We start from the raw sequence: 19,307 nt of genomic DNA, 5'->3' as shown, positions 1-19,307 counted from the left end.
TGTTCTTCAGGTGTGAAAAAACCATTTAGGAAATTTAATAACAAAGTGGACCTTTGAATTAGGAAAAGACAAATTGTGAACAACCAAGTATAATGAGTTATTAAAAATATATGTTTATTTGCACCAACCGTTTATCAAAAAAGTATTTGCAATGCAATTGCGAAGGAGATGATCAATATTCAGCACATAGTTGGTACATGGTCCCTATTGAAGATATACAGGCATACTTCCACATTCATCCAGTGCCTATTTCTATATAGATGCACTGTCTAATTTTTAACATAATTGTATAAGAATTGCTACATCGTAAGGACAGACCAAAAGAGTAACATCAATTCAATTGTTCTCACATAGTTTCACAGTTAATACGTAATCATAATTTTCATGGCTGAAGAATTTCGTGTCCTCATTTGTTCTACATCAGAGCTTCTGAGGGAAACGTCATGCACTGTGAAGGTTAACCCAGAGAGCTGCAGCTCACATTCTCCTGCTTCAGAGGTAAATGCCATGCACTGCGAGGGTTAACCCGGAGAGCTGCAGCTCACATTCTCCTGCTACAGAGGTAAATGCCATGCACTGCGAGGGTTAACCCAGAGAGCTGCAGCCCACATTCTCCTGCTTTCACTTCTTCTTTTCTACACAGTTCTCTGGCCGCTGTCACAGAACCAATAATGATGCATAAAATGACCAAAACCACAGCAAGCTCTGAAGAATCGTCAGTTTGTGCTTGTTAAATTGTTTTGAGTGTGTTAGGTTTATATGTTTTAGTACTAATCTCTAAAATTAGCTGAAAATACCCTTGTTAGTCCAAGCATTGTTCATGGTGTTGATTTTATAGGTAGCATGGTCAGGTGTGCCTGGATTTCTTTAGTTAAAACTCTCACAGAATAAAAACCAACAATGTTTCTTTACTTTTAGTTCACATTGTGCTAGTCTCCCAATAGTTTTCATGATATTTCATGTTTTTCCTAGCTATACGGACATAAACAATAGCAGAGAATAGACACTTTCATTGATGGTGATGGTGGAGTGCTCGCTGATTTATTTTTAGGTTTGAAGATTGACAAAAGCTTTTTGCACGTTCACTGCCAATATATGTCTTTTCTCCTGTGTGTCTTCGCTGATGAATCCTTAATATTGAATAATCACATAAGCTACTTCCACATTCCCTGCAATGGTATGGTTTTTCTACAGTGTGTGTTTGCTGATGTCCATGTTGGACTGATAAGTGACAAAATCTCTTCCCACATTCATTGCACTGGTATGGTTTTGCCCCTGTGTGTGTTTGTTGATGATACATTAATCCTGAAGAGGAACTAAAACAACTTCCACATTTACTGCAATGGTATGGTTTTACTCCAGTGTGCCTTCGCTGATGACTCATGAGTTTAGATGATTCCATAAAACTACTTCCACATTCACTGCAATGATATGGTTTTTCTCCAGTGTGTTTTCGTTGATGAACCTTTAATGTTGATGAGTCACTAAAACTACTTCCACATTGATTGCACTGGAATGGTTTTTCCCCTGTGTGTGTTTATTGATGATACATTAATCCTAAAGAGGAACTAAAACTACTTCCACAGTCACTGCACTTGAATGGTTTTGTTGTGGAGATTCTGCACATACAGAACTATGCACAAGAAAATAGGCCTTTAGTGCAAGTTTGGTTGTACCGCACTTACACCTAAGAACCCACAATCCCTAGACCGACTAGCTAGAGTGTCTCATTAGCTCCCCAGACCTTCCGAAGATACCTAATGCTTAGACAAAGACAGAACACGGACCTCCCGACCTCTCAGTCGCGGTAGCAATGCATTACACACCCTTTTGCTCACTCACCCGTGCTTGTCCACACCAAATAATGCAGAGTCTATGTAAAGTTTAAAACGTTTATTTTTCAACTAACAAACTGAGCGTTGTTCAATAATGCAGTAAATGAGCTATCACCAGCAGAATAATACATAAGATAAAAACAATGATCAAAGTTACAATACCATTAAATAAGAAGGGGGATATCATTCTGATTGACCAGTGGATATTACGGCTATAGCACCGAGACCACCCTCCCCTGGTAGGAATATGTATATTATATAAAAGAAGATCTCTGGGCCAATTCTGGGGAAACCCTCACCGTAGAATGTAGGAGTAAGGTTACATCATAGGCTCAGCAAGGCTCTAGTTCGTAGAAGGAAATCTTCTGTCTGTCTTGAGGAAGCTGCTGCGTGTTAGTATAATGCAAGCATTTCTCAATCCAAGAAGTGCCTAATATTATGTCTAGGTAGTACGGACTGACCAGAAATGGAAAGCACAGTGGCTTGATTTTCGACCTTGTACACTGAGAGCAAACTATAACAATATGAGCTCATGTGGGCAGAAAGGCGTCTTGCACAAGAAGATACAGAGTGTTGTGTGCAAAAATAAAAATACACGCAGTTAAAATAGTTGCTAACTGAGGCTAACTTTAGCAAAGAATAGCGTGGCCGTAGGGGCCATACTACAGTTTTCCCCAGTGTGTGCTCGCTGATGCCGCTTTAGGTTTGATAAATCACAAAATCTCTTCCCACAGTCATTGCACTGGAATGGTTTTTCCCCAGTGTGTGTTTTCTGATGCTGTTTTAGGTTCGATAAGTGACAAAATCTCTTCCCACATTCACTGCAATGGTATGGTTTTTCTCCAGTGTGTGTTCGCTGATGACTCCTTAATGTTGAAGATTCACTAAAACTACTTCCACATTCACTGCAATGGTATGGTTTTTCTCCAGTATGTGTTCGCTGATGAATCATTAATGTTGAAGAGTAACTTAAACTACTTCCACATTCACTGCAATGATATGGTTTTTCCCAGTGTGTATTCGCTGATGTAAATGTAGGACTGATAAGCGACAAAATCTCTTCCCACATTCATTGCACTTGAATGGTTTTTCCCCAGTGTGTGTTTTCTGATGCCACTAGGTGCGACAATTTATAAAAACTCTTCAGACATTCACTGCAATGATATGGTTTTTCCCCTGTGTGTGTTTGTTGATGATACTTTAATCCTGAAGAAGATCTAAAACTACTTCCACACTCACTGCAGTAGTATGGTTTTTCCCCTGTGTGTGTTCTCTGATGGAGTTTTAGGTATGATAATTGACTAAAGTGCTTCCCACATTCATTGCAATGGTATGGTTTTTCCCCAGTGTGTGCTCGCTGATGCATATGTAGGACTGATAAGCGAAAAAATCTCTTCCCACATTCATTGCGCTGGAATGGTTTTTCCCCAGTGTGTGTTTTCTGAAGCTGTGTTAGGTACCATAATTTAGGAAAGCTCTTCACACATTCACTGCAACGATATGGTTTTTCCCCTGTGTGTTCGTTGATGAACCCTTAATGTTGATGAGTCACTAAAACTACTTCCACATTCACTGCAATGATATGGTTTTTCCCCTGTGTGTGTTCTCTGATGGAGTTTTAGGTATGATAATTGACTAAAGCGCTTCCCACATTCACTGCAATGGTATGGTTTTTCCCCAGTGTGAGCTTGCTGATGCCGTTTTAGGTTTGATAAATCACAAAATCTCTTCCCACATTCATTGCACTGGAATGGTTTTTCCCCAGTGTGTGTTTTCTGATGCTGTTTTAGGTTTGATAAGTGACAAAATCTCTTCCCACATTCACTGCAATGGTATGGTTTTTCTCCAGTGTGTGTTCGCTGATGAATCATTAATGTTGAAGAGTAACTAAAACTACTTCCACATTCACTGCAATGATATTGTTTTTCCCCAGTGTGTGTTCGCTGATGTATATGTAGAACTGAGAAGCGACAAAATCTCTTCCCACATTCATTGCACTGGAATGGTTTTTCCCCAGTGTGTGTTTTCTGACGCCGCTTTAGGTGCGACAATTCATAAAAACTCTTCAGACATTCACTGCAATGATATGGTTTTTCCCCTGTGTGTGTTTGTTGATGATACTTCAATCCTGAAGAAGATCTAAAACTACTTCCACATTCACTGCAGTGGTAGGGGTTTTCCCCTGTGTGTGTTCTCTGATGGAGTTTTAGGTATGATAATTGACTAAAGCGCTTCCCACATTCACTGCAATGGTATGGTTTTTCCCCAGTGTGTGCTCGCTGATGTATATGTAGGACTGATAAGCGAAAAAATCTCTTCCCACATTCATTGCACTGGAATGGTTTTTCCCCAGTGTGTGTTTTCTGATGCTGCGTTAGGTACCATAATTTAGGAAAGCTCTTCACACATTCACTGCAATGATATGGTTTTTCCCCTGTGTGTGTTTGCTGATGCTGTTTTAGGAGAGATAATCGACTAAAGCTCTTCAGACATTCACTGCAATGATATGGTTTTTCTCCAGTGTGTGTTCTCTGATGCTGTTTTAGGAGAGATAATCGACTAAAGCTCTTCAGACATTCACTGCAATGATATGGTTTTTCTCCAGTGTGTGTTCTCTGATGCCGTTTTAGGTGTGATAATCGACTAAAGCTCTTCAGACATTCACTGCAAGGATATGGTTTTTCTCCAGTGTGTGTTCTCTGATGCCGTTTTAGGTGGGATAAATATATAAAGCTCTTCCCACATTCATTGCACTTGAATGGTTTTACTCCAGTGTGTGTTCGCTGATGACTCATGAGTTTAGATGATTCCGTAAAACTACTTCCACATTCACTGCAATATGGTTTTTCCCCTGTGTGTATTTGCTGCTGTTTTTTAGGCATGATAATTGACTAAAGCTCTTCAGACATTCATTGCATTTGTATGGCTTTTTCCCTGTGTGTGTTATCTGATGCAGTTTTAGGCTTGGTAAATATACTCTGTGTAGTATATAGCAGAACCCCCATTTCTTTTAACTTTCAGTTAACTGTGCTTTTTGCTGGTTGCTGTGGAATGGCCGGAGGGAGTTTATAATACACCTCTAGCACTGAATGGTGGTCTGATATCACTTTAGGAAGCAGAGTACTGCTGTAATCACCTCATGATCAGAGCTGGTATATGACATGTTTACACAAGAAGTGGTTGATCAGTGTTTCCTTAATTTTCTAGAGGTCCTTTCTCCATCTTGAGGCACAGAGGTGCACAGCTGATACTCGTAGAACCACCGAATTTCCCTTGACGGTACTTCCAAGATCTGTCAGTTTATGTTCAGGTACCGCTCTCTCTGTCAGCACTTATGTTTTCCTTAATACTGGAACTCAATTTTTCGGACTTTACTTTTGCAGATTTACAGTATCATCTTCATTATTCTTAAACATTTTGTACAATCAAGGATTGTTTTCTGTTGGATGTAAAGAGATTTAAATTACTTAAATGAAAAATACAGGAATGTGCATACACAATTTTTAATTGATTGAAAAACCATCTAGTTTATTACTATTGTTGAAAATTATGAAGGCATATTTAACCATACACAGATATTTGCATACAAGTTCTTTAGAACAGGTCACAATCTTATTTATTTCAACAAAGGTGTTCATAGAGTAACTTTGCAAAAAAGGGCACTCACACAGCACACATATACTAGTTACAGCTTTAGGTAGATGCAAATGGTGAAGGTTTTGTCAAAACAAGAACAGCTCTTGGAGTAAGAGATGGATCAGGAAGACTCAAGACAGTAGGGTAGACATCAGGATGTTGTGCCAAACATCAAATATTATTATTCATGGAGGTGCCTGGTTTCATTCACTACTAACTCTTTTTTTCAGGAGGATTTCCCTCGCTGTTGTCTCAAGGCATGATCATGAGGGCCTTTTGTGCGCTGATTGTGTTTGGGGCCCTTGTGGCGTAAGGGGGCTCTATTTCGGCCTTATAGGCCCTGCATCATGTATTGAGTCCCCTGTATAAGGTGCCTGTCCAATCTAAAATGGCGGCGCCTCTAAGACTCTCGGAATCTAGATAAGGACATGAAAAAAAGACTATCTTGTTCTATAGCTTCTAAGTGTTACCAGGGTGGCAGCCATCTTAGAAAGATGCTGTTTACTAATTCTGCTTGGCTTCCCAGACTGGCTCAGTCTATCGAATTTCCAAGTGCATCTCTACTCACCGCTCAGCCGCTCATCCTAGGCCACTGTTCACCTCATCCCCCCTATCCCTCTGATCCAGATTCTACCTTCCTAAATGCATAATCTAGTTTGCCCTAATGTATTCCAACTTCCCTTTCTTATAATCACAGTTGGGCCCTTTCTTCAGGATTTTCCGATTTCCACCTAGTAATCGCATGCATATAACGCTGGGAAGCCCAAAACAGAAAGAGTACCTTCTTCTCTCTGGACACCTTCTGTCATGAGTCTGCCGTTTAATGGGCTGCTTTTGTAGAACGGAGTCATGGAACTTTCCGCCAGCTACCCATGGTTTGCTCCATCCCTTCCTTCCTTCATCTGACCATACCCCCTTCTCTTCAACTCCCCTCAGCTTCCCCCACATGAGCATGTAGTACTCCGGTCCCTCCCCTCTTTCCACTCTGGAAATTTGGTGCCCTTAGCCATGGATTCCCTTTCTCGAAGACACCTGGTATTTCTACACTATCATATACCCCATAAACTATCTAAAAGTGTGTTCAAGAACTTCTAACACAGGCTTCTCAAATTTTTCCCAGAAACCCTTAGGTCTTCACGAACAAAGGCGCTACCATAAATGACCTTATTTTTTGCATTAAAAGACCAGTACAATGAAGGAAAACCCCTTGCTCTCTGCTTCGGATCACTGCAAGTGCACGCGTTCCATTGCCCTCAATGGCAACGCGTGCTCGTCAGGACATTCACTCTCGGAAGCGCACGGCCCACGAGTGAATCCTTCCCCCCTGCTGCCACGCGAGTGCTTTTTTTCTTGTTCTCTCTAAAATCTCGTGACACTCTTTCACCACACCGTTTCCTCCTTCATTTTCCCCTCTTCTCCTTTAGTTTATCTCTCCGACACACTCTGCCTCGCTCTTTCTCGTCCTCCTTTCAGCATCTCTTTCCCTCCCCTCTCCTCCTACGGCCCTCTCCCTGAAGCCCTCTCCCTCCGCTCGCCTCTCCTTGCTCCCTCCCTATTGTCCTCCTCATGGGCGCCTGGGAGGGCCACGGTCCTAGCGGGTTTAATTAAATGCTAAGCACCGCCATCAGATCTTCTCCCCTGTCGCTCCGCGCAGCGCTGCCCGCCTCGGCTGCCGTCAAGGCCCGCTGCTCCCGGGAAGCCGTCCTGCATGGGGAGCCGGGGCCGCGGAGACGCCTCGGAGACTAATGGAGCAGGACATAGAGTGTGGCAACAAGAGGCAGCCAGCACTTACAGCGCACTTGTGGGCGCCCGTCCGTCACTGCAGCGGAGGATGGGGCTGTCCGGGTATGGACCGGAGGAGAGTGGGCTCTGTAGGAAGACATCCACAGCCCTGGAACTGTTAGTACGATCAGTCTGTGGATCAGGGTTCAGCGATTAGGGTCAGCTTGCGGACCAGGGTTCATTAATGCCCGGCCGGCGAGGAAGCGGAAGGTCACCAAGACATAGGGCCAAGATTCAATTGAAAGCGCTTTAAAGAACATATCCAAACAGCATCTCAAACACAATGTGCTAAAGGCAGAGCAATGTGATGTAGTCAGGGCTGAAAAAACTGGCGGGTCTCTAAAAGGGGCGTGGCCAATGTAATTAAGGACATGGCTAAAAACACGTAAGCTAAAATCTGTGCTTAGCATAGTATGCCGCCTGACTTGTATTTTGCGGTTTCTGTGTTGCATCTAGATATGATACAACAAGTAACATCATACCCAGGGCTTTAAGTGGGATGAAAAAACTGGGGGGGTCTCTGAAAGTGACATGGTCAATGTAATTAAGGGTGTGGCTTTAAAACACATAAGCTAAAAATCTGTGTTTAGCACAGTGTGCTGCCCGGCTTGTATTTTGCTGTTCCTGTCATTGCATCCAGATATATGATACAAGTCACATCATACCTACAAGTCAGGCCTATTGGCTCTGTCAATGGTTGTTAGTTGCATGAGATAAATAAGCAACAACTACGGCTTGTATACATTATTGAAAACACTTCCACTTAAAGCCCTGGTGACACCAGGACAATGTTGCTGCTCCTGAGATTCAAAAAGAGAAGGGAAATCCAGAGAGAAAATAACTCTCTTTAATTGATTTCCCTTCTCCTACACCGTTCCCATGACATGACGTAACATCTACACTAGTGAGAAGTGAGCAGTGTGAGCAGCGCACACTAGTGAGAAGTGAGCAGTGTGAGTAGCGCACATCGATGTGCCTGTTGTCACTTCGGTCCGGGAAAAAACGGACCATCTGTACCAGGGCACAAAACAGAGCCCGATAGAGACCCTGCTCAGTACAATGCGGCCTGACAACTCTCTGACCCCAGCTTTGAAAGAGATTGATTTCATTGTTCCTGGATTCATGGCTGTTCCCTTCTCTCCACCATGAGGGATCCATAGGTCATAGCCCTCGCCTCCGTGTTAGCTGGGACCCTTGAAGGTCATGGCTGTGCGCCTCACCCCCTGCCTGGGTACCCCTGGCCTGTCAATCAAATCTTATCTTAACCAATGATGTAACACTTAACATGGACCTTCACACTGAAGACCAGTGTATACACACATGCAGGGCTTACACCAATCAAAATGACGCTAACTCTGATCTTAGCCAATGAGCCAACACTTAATCCAGAGACCTTAACGCTGAAGACTAAAGTACATGAACATGCAAATCATACACCAATCAATGCGCAGTGCTCAATTACACGAACTGTAATCTTAACCAATAACATCAAACTTACGTCAGTGGCCTTCAGACAAAAGACCAATGTACACAAAGATGCAGAGTGGAGGCACCACCAATCAGCATGTAGTGTTCCATTGCACTAAATCTAATAGTTGATTGAATTATCTTAACCCACTCACTGGGTTAGCCGAGAGTTATCACAATAACACAGATTTACTTGGGGATATCATAAACAGCATGTACATTGTTGAAACAAGAGCCAGGAAAGGAGAAATATAAGACTACCGTCTTACGCTAGTAATATTTTCTGCAATTCAATAAATGCAAATGGTGTCCTGGGCCTCATAAGCCAGCCCGCTGCTTTACCACCAAGAGACATGCTATCAATGTAGTGCACCTTCTCCAGACAGGGTTCCCATATGTGCAAACTACATATTGTGAGAAGTTAGCCTGGAATATGATGTCACTAGTTCTATTGAGCACCTTGCACCAGTCTAATCGACCCTTATTGATGGTGGTTATAAAGTCAACCTTATAGAAAGCTATCCTAGTGGTAGCATGGACCAGCAGTCAAAAGGCTAAGACTTCAGAGAGCATGTGAAGCAGCTGTTTTACCAATTATAATGGCTTGAATACCAAATGAAAGGACACCTCTCCAGGTATATATCAAATATATGTGTATTTAATCTAAACACAACCCCTCTGCACTCTTGATGAGGTCAGAGGTAAAAGTACATCACAAGTTACTAAATTAGCATACAATAAGTTGCACAATATACAGTAATGCCCTAGGGGCCTCATGAACCATATACTAAAATAGTGGTATAAGAACCACGACTGAAATGGAAAGTAGGCCTAGGGCCTGTGGAATAGCTGGGGCTACACTAAACAACCAAGGGTTAGGAAGTTGGAGGCCACCGGGAGACGAGTGCAGTGTCTAAACACAGACGCGGGTTACCATTGACTTATAATGGAGAATGAACAAGTCACAAAGTTACTGTTAAAGGACACCTCCGGACGGACTACAACAAAACCCCTTTAGACTAGGACACTTCGAGAGTCAAGACCCACAGGAGCACTGGAGTACTCGTGTTACCTCACCCAGGGAAGCCGGGTGCATAGGTAGCTTTTGATGTTGGGTTTTGTCATCGTTTTCTATGGAGAGCTGCAAAGAAGTGCTGCAGGCGACCAGAGGAAAAGTGTCCGGGTGGGTCCAAGGGTGGATCGAGGATGTGAGGAACCTGAAAGCAGAGGGGACAGAGTCTGGGTCACTAGCCAGTGACCAGGAAGGTACCAGGAAGGAACCAGGCGATGTCGGGTGCTTGCAGGTGAAGAAGATGAGTTTGTCTATTCAGCCACGAGGTCCAGGAGACATTGACGATGACCAGGCGCTGGATTCGAGCTGCCCCATGATGGATCTAGCTGACGGCAGTGTCGGTATCCATATTGAACTCAACAAACCTTGGCAACCGCAACTCATGCAGGATGTCAAGATTCACTCTGTTGCAGACCAGCAAGGTCTGTGGCACGTCTCCTTTTCAGGGAAGCTGGAGCAAGCCTGGAGCAACCAGGCCAGCAAGTTAAAGTTGTAAGAAAGTCTTTGTGGGACTCACTAGCCAACAAGCAAGGAGCTGGGAAGATGCATCAAGCACAAATGCAAAGGCGGGACCCACAGGACACTCGTGGAGTGGAGGGGCCTGAGCTTCAGTGCAAAGGGTGCTCGGGGCTGGGGCTTCTCTTACTCGAATGCACAACTTCAAGGATGCCTCAGGAGTCGAGCAGGTAGCAAATCTCAGGATGTCCAAGGTGTCCGGTCCCACTTCTCTCATGACCACCACGTGTCTCAGCTTTGCTGTGGATGTGGGTCAGGGTCAGTGAAGTCTGCAAATCCAGTTCTTGAGTCGCAGACTCTTCGGGATCCGATGGGAGCCTTGAAACTGCAGAGCAGCAAAGTTGCTGATGGTGCCTTTTTGAACAGGGTGGTCACTCCTTGACCACAAGGGATATCTCTTCCATCTTCCAGTCAGAATGGAAAGTCGAAGGTCCAGGATATGTCTTGCAAAGATTCGTCCAGGATAATCTAAAGTCCTAGGGACACAGCTCATATACTTATACTGATCTTAGGAGCTGAACTACCTGGCTAGGTCCCTTCTATGGGTGGACCTGGGAAGGGGGTGGTTACACCCCTTTCTCTTTGTCCAGTTAGTTTCGTGCCAGAGCGGGGCAGGAGTGCACCAGCAACTGGTTTGAACCGGGCTATGCATGGAGCACATTGTGTGCCCAGGCAGTATCTAGAATTGCAGCCCTCCCTGCCCCAATACACTAAAAGCCTGTCTGGGGAGGTGCTAGCACCTCCCAAGGCAGGAAAACTACTGTCCAGGCCTCCCCTGCCGGAGTTTCATCCAGCAGCAGGTTAGACTCGTGTCTGTGGCAGCAGCATCCATTTTGTGATGCTGGGGCTCTGTTTAACTTTTACCAGGTTTAACAGTAGTAACATGTCTTCTCCCTCTACAAGGGTGGAATGCTACCCCTGCTGCCAGAACTGGTGGGGGGGGGGGTAGTATTCCAAAGTGTTTTACACCTTACACAACATGTTTTGATAAAGCCACACCAAAGTTAGCATTAACCATGAGGATTATAATGCACTTAGGAGTATATGGTATGGCTATATCATGGAACAGATATAAGGAGATGGTTCCGAAAGCTGCAGAGGGGCTCAGCTCATGCTAGGGCACCCTCTCACATAAAACCAAGCACTCTGCCTCCAGGATTGTTGAGGCGTACAATGGGAGTGTCTTATAGGTGTCTATGTGTCTATATATATAGGTAGATATAGGGATACTATATATAGGTAAGGGGTGATTACACCACCTTACCCAGGCTGTGTGAACAGACCTGTGGTGTCAGTCTGGAGGGCCAGCCTGGAGTGGAATAATATATGCTGCTGCCCCTGGTAGGCCTTGGCTACACCTATGCCCTGGGTACCTATGGTCACTAGACAGGGACTCACAGAAAGGACACAATACCCAATCTGGTATGTACCTAAAGTACATGGAGTCCATTTTAAATAAAAAGCAGATAGGCTGGGGCCCTGATTAGCAGTGTCCCAGCCCAACTAAGTCGATAAACCAGCAAAACACCAGGAAAAAAGTGGGGGCAACCATATAGTCAGATTCCACCTTCCTACACATATAAAACAAGCAGAAAAAGGAGCCAATTTTCGATATTTCAGAGATCTTCTAAAATCCACTATTCCTGTCTTCCCAATCCTAAAGATGGGAAGGCGCCATTTCTGGCAATAACTCTAATAAGCCGGGCAAAGTAAGAACAAGCATTGACATAGCCAATAGGTCTCGCCTTTGGGATCTTATAAGTGTTTGCTTATCCAGTACAATATCCTTGGTGCAACAACATCAACTGTTGCATTGCAAAACACTTATAAGGTCCCAAAGGTGAGACCTATTGGCTATGCCAATGCTTGTTTGAAGGAGGTAAAGAAAGAGATTCCACGTACCACTGGAGGTAGGGAGATCCAAATCTTCGGTGCAATCCGTGAGAATGCTTTGCAGCCCGTTCTCTTTTTAAGGAAGGATTGTGGTTTCAGTAGTAGTGAGCTCGCACTTCGCAGTCGTCTGCATCCTCCTGATCGCTTTAGCTTTAGAGTGAAGTAACTGGGGGTTTTGCTATGCAGGGCTTTATGGGTCATGCAAGCTATCTTTAGGTGTATTCTTGCCTCGTAGGGCAGCCAGTTCAGAACTTTCAAGGTTGGAGAGATGTGGTTATTTCTTTTAGTTCCTGATAACAGTTTGGCTGCAGCGTTTAGCGATGCCCTCAGCGGGGCCGGCCAGTATTTGGGGAGACTGCATAGAGTGGTGCGTCCATAGTCTAATCTTGGTAGCACTTGGGCTTGTATTGCCATTTTTAAGTCGGTCTGTGGGAGGAAGGGTTTAAGTTTCCTTAGTATACTCATCTGGTGATTAGCTCCCTTGGCGGCATTAGTGATTTGTGCCTGCATGTTCAGGTGTTTGTCTATGGTGACTCCCAGGGATTTCGCGGAGTCAATGATGTGCAGAGCACAGTCAAAGGAAGTTAGAAGTTTCAACCATAAGTCTATCTTGGGTGTGTGATTGGGTGGGGAGATTAGGAGGAATTCCGTTTTTTTGGTGTTAAGCAAGAGGTGGTTGCCAGTGAGCCAACTTTGAGTATTCTGCGGAATAGCGTTGAGGGAGATGAAGTCTTCTGGTGAGGAGATTTTCATATACAGTTGGGTGTCGTCCGCATACAGGTGATATAGAATGTTCGCTGAGTTCAATGCGTTTGCCAGGGGCTCCATGAGAAGATTAAAAAGAATGGGTGAAAGTGCTGAGCCCCCGCTGTCAGCACTGATGCATCTGTGACACCCTTTCTGGAAAAACCCTGACATTTGCTATCTCGGAACCCCCTAACATGACCGATAACATGGCGCCTATCTACTCATCGATCAGTTTATGAGTCCCACACCCCCACTCCTCAATCATGACTCCATCTCTATTCCCCCCTCCCCTGGTTCTCCCAACTCAGCTTCTCCCTAACACCATAAACCGGAGCAGTCTCACCTGGCCTCCTGGCCCACATCACGACCTCCTGTTCCCACATTACTAATGATGCCAAACTCACTGAGATCTCTCAGGAGCTTCATCAACTTACGGCTGAGGTTTAAAGCCTAACATCCTTCACCTCTGAGCTCGCTAATTATTGGTGTGCCACCAGGCCGATGGGTAAGAATAGACCCTCCCTTTAGCAATCCAATAACAATCATGTTAGACGGATGTCACCCCGCACATCCAATGGGATCACAGCAATCGCAACGTCTCCTCATTTGACCTGGAAGACAATTCCCTACCCCCACGCCTCCACCCGACCAATCAGGATGAAAGATACTCTATTGGACAACAATATTTACTTCCTCCTTTTTCAGTCAAATCGACATTGAGATCCTAGGACCAATCCCAGAGCAGGTAACAATTCCAACTTCAAGAAAATTCCCATCACTCAGGCTGCCTCCGCTGTCGCCATACCCCACCTGAAATGTACGCTACTGAATTGCAGACCGGTATCTAAACACACAGTCCTGACTGAAACTTGGCTAAATTACTCCTTCACACCAACGCTCTACATCTATTACCGCCAAGCTACGACATCATCAGATTAGATAGACCAAACAGACCTGATGGAGGTAAACCTTGTACTCACTGCAATAAGCTCTCTGTGAAGCAAGCACAAAACGTTACTCTCATCTTGTGAGAATATGTAGGCATCGATATCCTGAGTTAAGATACGCCTCAATACGAACTGCATGCATTTTCCCACCCTCCAGGAGATAACCTCCCATCCATTGAACAAATTATGGAAATCATCACAACCAACTCCGGTGTATACTGCATCCAAATCTTTCTTGGTGACTTCAACCTTTACTGGAATGACCCAAATGACCAATCAGTGATTAGCCTAAAATCCTTCCTAGCTGACCTAAACTTGATCCAAATATGCGAAAGTCCTACCCAGAACCTGGGAGCGACCTTGGATCTAATTATCTCTAAAGCTAATTCCATTCAACTTGAATCTATCCTTCCATGTCATTGGACAGACCACCACTGCATCACTTTGCTCATCACTGAATCGCTGTCCTCAAAAAAGGTTCAAATAAAAAAAAAACGGACACTGGAAAACGAACCCTCGAAATATAAACCTGAATGAACTGACATCTATCAGCAATTACATCCTACCCCCTCCCGAGAACACGTCAGATGTCCAAGGCCTTAATGATCATTACACTACTTCAATGACAAACATTCCAGACTCTATGGCACCCCTCCAACTAAAAAGAGTATCCACCAAAGACTCCGAGTCTTGGTACAATTAATCCTGCCTTTTAAGCGTTTTTGACCTCTCATCATCATTTGATACGGTCAAACATGACAGCCTCCATGACTTACTGGAAAGCAGGATTGGGCTTACTTCCAAATGGGTATCTGAGGTAAAATCAAATCCCCCCTCAATGACTTCAAGTCAGTTTTTCAAGCCCTAGTGTTTTCCAGGCTGGACTATGGAAATTGAACCCTTTGTGGCCTTCCTAGGTCAAAGCCCCCCCCCTTAGGGCTTCCCTTAACTGAGCTGCAAGGCGTATTACTGTATCTAAATGGAATAACCACATCACACCTTATTTGAAATGACTAAACTAGCTCCCTTACGAGGCTCAAATTAATTTTTAAATTGCCTGCATGACACACAAAGCCATACACTCCAACACCCCGAGGTACATTGCACAAAAACTGAAGCTGCCTGGTGGCTCAAGAGCCTCAAGAAGCACCACGTCTTTACTGTTGAAACTGCAGAAATTCAAGAAGAAAACTTACAATCGAGCCTTCTCTGGCATTGCCCGAGAATCTGGAATTTCAGGTCGGAGCTGATTGGCTAACGATGAGAGTTCGGTCCTTTTTACATAAGGACGTGGAAAGGCCCCAAAGGGGAGGCCCTTCGGCCTATATTCTCTATGTATGTCCTTAGGACATTACTTTTTTATGTACCGGAGGCTCCCGTCTCGGCGACGGGGAATGATTCAGGCATGTGAATCTATGAAAGACACCCAAATACTGGATAATCCAAGTTTTGTTGGACTAATAGGAGCTCTTCCCCCGCTTGGATTCTGCTACTTTCTGTATTGTTCCTGTAATTGTTAGTATTGTTTATTATTGTCGCCCTTGCCTCTTTCTCTCACCCTGATAATTTGTAAAGCGCTCTGATACTGTCTTGTGTCATGTTCACGCTATGTAAAACTTTAAATAAATCAATTACTCCCACATTATGCTGTAGAGCAGCAGTTTAATGATTTTATTTACTTTCTGGTTTTACTTTTCTCAAATGTTTTTTGCTATTTACAGTTTGCCATTATTGACGCTGAGCTACAGTCTGTTTAGTTGTCCCACCTCTACCTTTAGTGCTGGTTGAGAGAGCACACCAGCCTGGCTGCCTACGGGATGTGGTGCGTCTGTGCAGCGAGTGCAATGATGGTGCCCTAAAGCTTGTTAGCATCCTTTCACTCTTGGACCATGCCCAGCACCCGGACCCCTCTCTTAAAATCCCCTCTTAAGTCAAATGGCTCTGTCCTTACCTCCTACATCTCGGCTGCCCTCCACGCTTTCAACCATAAAGTTAGGTCCGGGTCTTACATTTATTCACCTGCTCCTCACATGCATAGCCCTGCTGTCAACATTACTTTTCAAGCACAAAACCTGCAAGCAAGATTTTTGGACCCTGTAATTCCCTTGACTTTCCATAGGTCTCTCCTCCTACTCACGCTTTGCAACATCACTTGAATAAACCTTGGCCACATTTAATAGAACATTACTGAGGTGCGCTCATTGTTTACACAAGATGGAGAATGCACCACAACAGTGCATGCTGCACATAACACAAATATAAAGGGCCTTCTGCGACTCACGCACATGCCCGGCAAGTACATAGCCCCTACACAGCTTTTACAAAGGCCCACATGCTTAGCACTGCTTTTCAAAAACACACAAAATGCCATAGGCACAGCTCAACAATGTAAAATAAAATTAATTCACAGTGTGAAACCCACCAGCAAATGATCCAAAGCATGCCGCAGGCCACAAGGGTATTTACTATCTCAGCTGCGTTACACAACAGCACAAATTGCTGTCACCAAAGTGTTCTTCCTTTGAAAAAGGTGCTATGCATGTGGTATTTGTACAGCACAAACCTAACCTAAAAGCAGCTCAGCTCCCTATCGTGTCCAAGAGTCAACGAGTGATAGGTGAGGCAGCGGGATAGTGGATTGTTACTGCATTGTGACCGAAGAGCCTGAAGACCCTAAAGCAAAGGGGGGCAAACACTTACACCAGTTTACAGACCTTGCATAAGTACTTTTCAAGCGCCAAATAAAAATGCACTGGAAAGCAGCCTCTGTGCTGGACACTAAGAGGCGACTGCATACTCTCCTACACTGTGCACGAGCAGAGGCCAACACACTACATATGCTACTCACTAGAGGAGTGGAGAGAGTGTGTGAGGGGAACTGGGATATGTATATCCTTAACCTAGAAGCCAAGAACTATACTCGACAACCATGAAGGAACTATTTCTGGGACCTCAAGAATGCATAATTTCTTTACAATTGTACCAAAGTATGATGTAAATCCTCCTGTTCATGCTATCTGTTCCCCTGCCGACGGTGGGGCTGGGAGCTGCACCGGCAGATGGCATGGATTAGACATCATGTTGATCTCCCCTTATTTGATCCCTGCAGCCTCTCCCTTACACCTACTTCCTTATAATTTATTATTTTATTGGTGCACTGTCTGCGATTAGGATTGGCATGTTTTATCGTCCTCCCCGTCCTCCTTGCCTTGTGATCACCCTTTACCTTAGTAGATCTTGCTCCGACACCAGTAGAAATGGGTTACCAGGCGGCTGTACGTCTTGTCCTGCCCCAGGTGCCCGGCGAGGGGCACACCGTGTGCCAGATTCAGGAGGAAGTCTCTGAACCGGAGGGGGACCACCAGTACCCGGCTGGCCCCCAGCTCGGCAATCTTCTGCTCACTATAGAGGAGATTGTTGTCCCAATAAACCCAGTGGGACCCCGAAGGGTCTCCGGTGCTTTGAGCGGCGGCTTGCTGTTGAAGCCCCTCAAGGGAGGGACATGTTTTCTGTTCTTGACGGAACTGTTCTCGTGTGGGGCCACCTTCTTGGCGCCATTGGGCCAGTTCCGGGAGGTCGCTGAGCGGGTCAATTTCTTCACGGCAGGGCCCCAGTGGACCGGGCCCAGGGTCGGTGTCTTCAGAGACGGCGGCCGGTGGAGGCTCGGGCCACTCTGGATCCTCCGTTGGGTTGGCGGCTCGGGTGGCCATGGATCGGGTTGTCGCGCAGACCCACTCAGGGAGGCCTAGCATCCCTAGATGCTCTCTCCGTTCGACGTCGGCCCAGGGGGAACTCTCAGGTCGTTCCCGAGGAGGCAGTCTACGGGGGCATCGTCCCGGACGGTCACTTTCAGCATGCCCGACACTCCCCCCCACTCAAAGGGGATGCGGGCCATCTGGCACAGGCTCTCGGAATTGTCCGCGGACCGTACTGGGCACAGTACATTGGGTAGGATTTGGTCCGAGGTCACCAGGTGGCAACGGACGGCCGTCACACTGGCTCCCATGTCGCAGAGGGCTTCGGCCCGGTGTCCATTAATGGTGACCCACTGGCTGTACTTCTGAGTGTTGGCCAGGATTGGGGCCCGGGGGACCATGTCTCTTTCGCCCAGACATACCAGGGACATGGCGGCGGGCTCCCACTCGGTCTGGTCTTGGTCATAGTCCTCTTCTTCGCCCCGCTCCTCTCCCAGGGAGGCGGCGGTGATCTGGCGGTTTGGCGGACCGGTGGGGCTGGATCGCTGGTTCATGGGGCAGTTGGGGTCATTGGCATAGTGGCCGGGTCGCTGGCATTTGTGGCAGATGACGTTCGAGCGGGGCCCCGGCCGTGCTGGGGGGGCTCCTCTTCTGGTCAAGATAGGCAAAGTGCTGGTCGGGGGAGGCACTGCGGGCGCGTCCCTGTTCCGGCCCTGGCCTCTTTCGCCACCCCGCTGATGGTGGGACCTCTGGTGAACTCAGCCTTGGTCTCCCATTGAGTTCCGGGGGACCCGGGTGCTCTCCCATCGATCGGCTTCGATGGCGAGTTTTCGTGGCTCGGTCAGTTTGCTGTCCAGGAGATGCTGCCTGAGTTCGACAAAACAGTTGTTGGAGAGGGGCTCCCATACAATGAGGTCGAACAGCTGCTCGTAGGTGGTGACCTTGCTGCCTTTGATCCATCCATCTAGGGCTCTACTATAGAAGTTCACATACTCCACCCAGGTAGTACCTGGGATTCTCTTACAGTCGCGGAATCGCTGCCGGTACATCTCGGGGGTGAGCCCATAGTGGGTAAGGAGGGCGGCTTTCATGTGTTCGTACGAGGTCATCTCGGCGTCTGGGAGCTGTAGTAGGGCGTCTCTCCCTTCGTTGACGAACTTTCCCCATAAGCCGGCACCCCAGTCTTTTTGCGGTACCCGGTGCGAGGTCATGGCTACCTCGTAGGCCTTAAACCATTGTTGGATGTCGTTGTTTTTATAGTACTCTCTGATGACATACTTGGGGATGTGGACCTTGGTGTCCGCAGGAGGAGGTGGACTCCGGTTCCCGGAGGCGCCCGCCTCCCCGTTTTTGGCCTTGATCTCAAGTTCTTTTAAGCCACGCTCGTGCTCGTATGCGAGCTTCTTCTCCTCTAAATCCCTTTGTCTTTGTTTCTCCTCCAAGTCCCCTTGCAGCGGTAGTTGTTCAAGGGCTATCTTTTTCTCGGCCAGCTGTAGTTCTCCATCCAGACGAAGTCGGGCCAGCTCTAATTCATGGAGCCGGCTCCTTTCTCGCTCTCCGGCGTCTTCGTGGGAGAGGCCCGTGTTTACGTTGGTGTTTCTTTCCTCCACTGGGGTTGTGATGGCTTCCGGGTGCATATCTGGAATTGTGATATCTTCGTTCTGGGGTGGCGTCGCTCCTGTCTCCACCCACGTTTGCAGGGCCTGCTTGAAATCGT

General features: G+C 46.1%; 1 protein-coding gene across 1 annotated transcript in view; it reads right to left on the bottom strand.

Moving 5' to 3' along the window:
- Positions 1-1,009: 1,009 nt before the first annotated feature.
- The window catches only part of LOC147737100 (uncharacterized), a 143,102-nt gene continuing 124,804 nt past the window's right edge, over positions 1,010-19,307 (bottom strand). Inside the window, 6 exon segments of the mRNA XM_086922841.1 lie at positions 1,010-1,527; positions 2,502-2,843; positions 2,846-2,949; positions 2,951-3,282; positions 3,368-4,710; positions 4,713-4,813. Of these exon segments, the coding sequence (XP_086778967.1) occupies positions 1,010-1,527; positions 2,502-2,843; positions 2,846-2,949; positions 2,951-3,282; positions 3,368-4,710; positions 4,713-4,813 (2,740 nt within the window).

Source organism: Lissotriton vulgaris, chromosome 1_1 (genome assembly GCF_964263255.1).
Source record: "Lissotriton vulgaris chromosome 1_1, aLisVul1.2, whole genome shotgun sequence".
Classification (NCBI taxonomy): domain Eukaryota; kingdom Metazoa; phylum Chordata; class Amphibia; order Caudata; family Salamandridae; genus Lissotriton; species Lissotriton vulgaris.
Note: the sequence above shows the minus strand (reverse complement) of the source record. Positions and strands in the feature narration are given on the sequence as shown.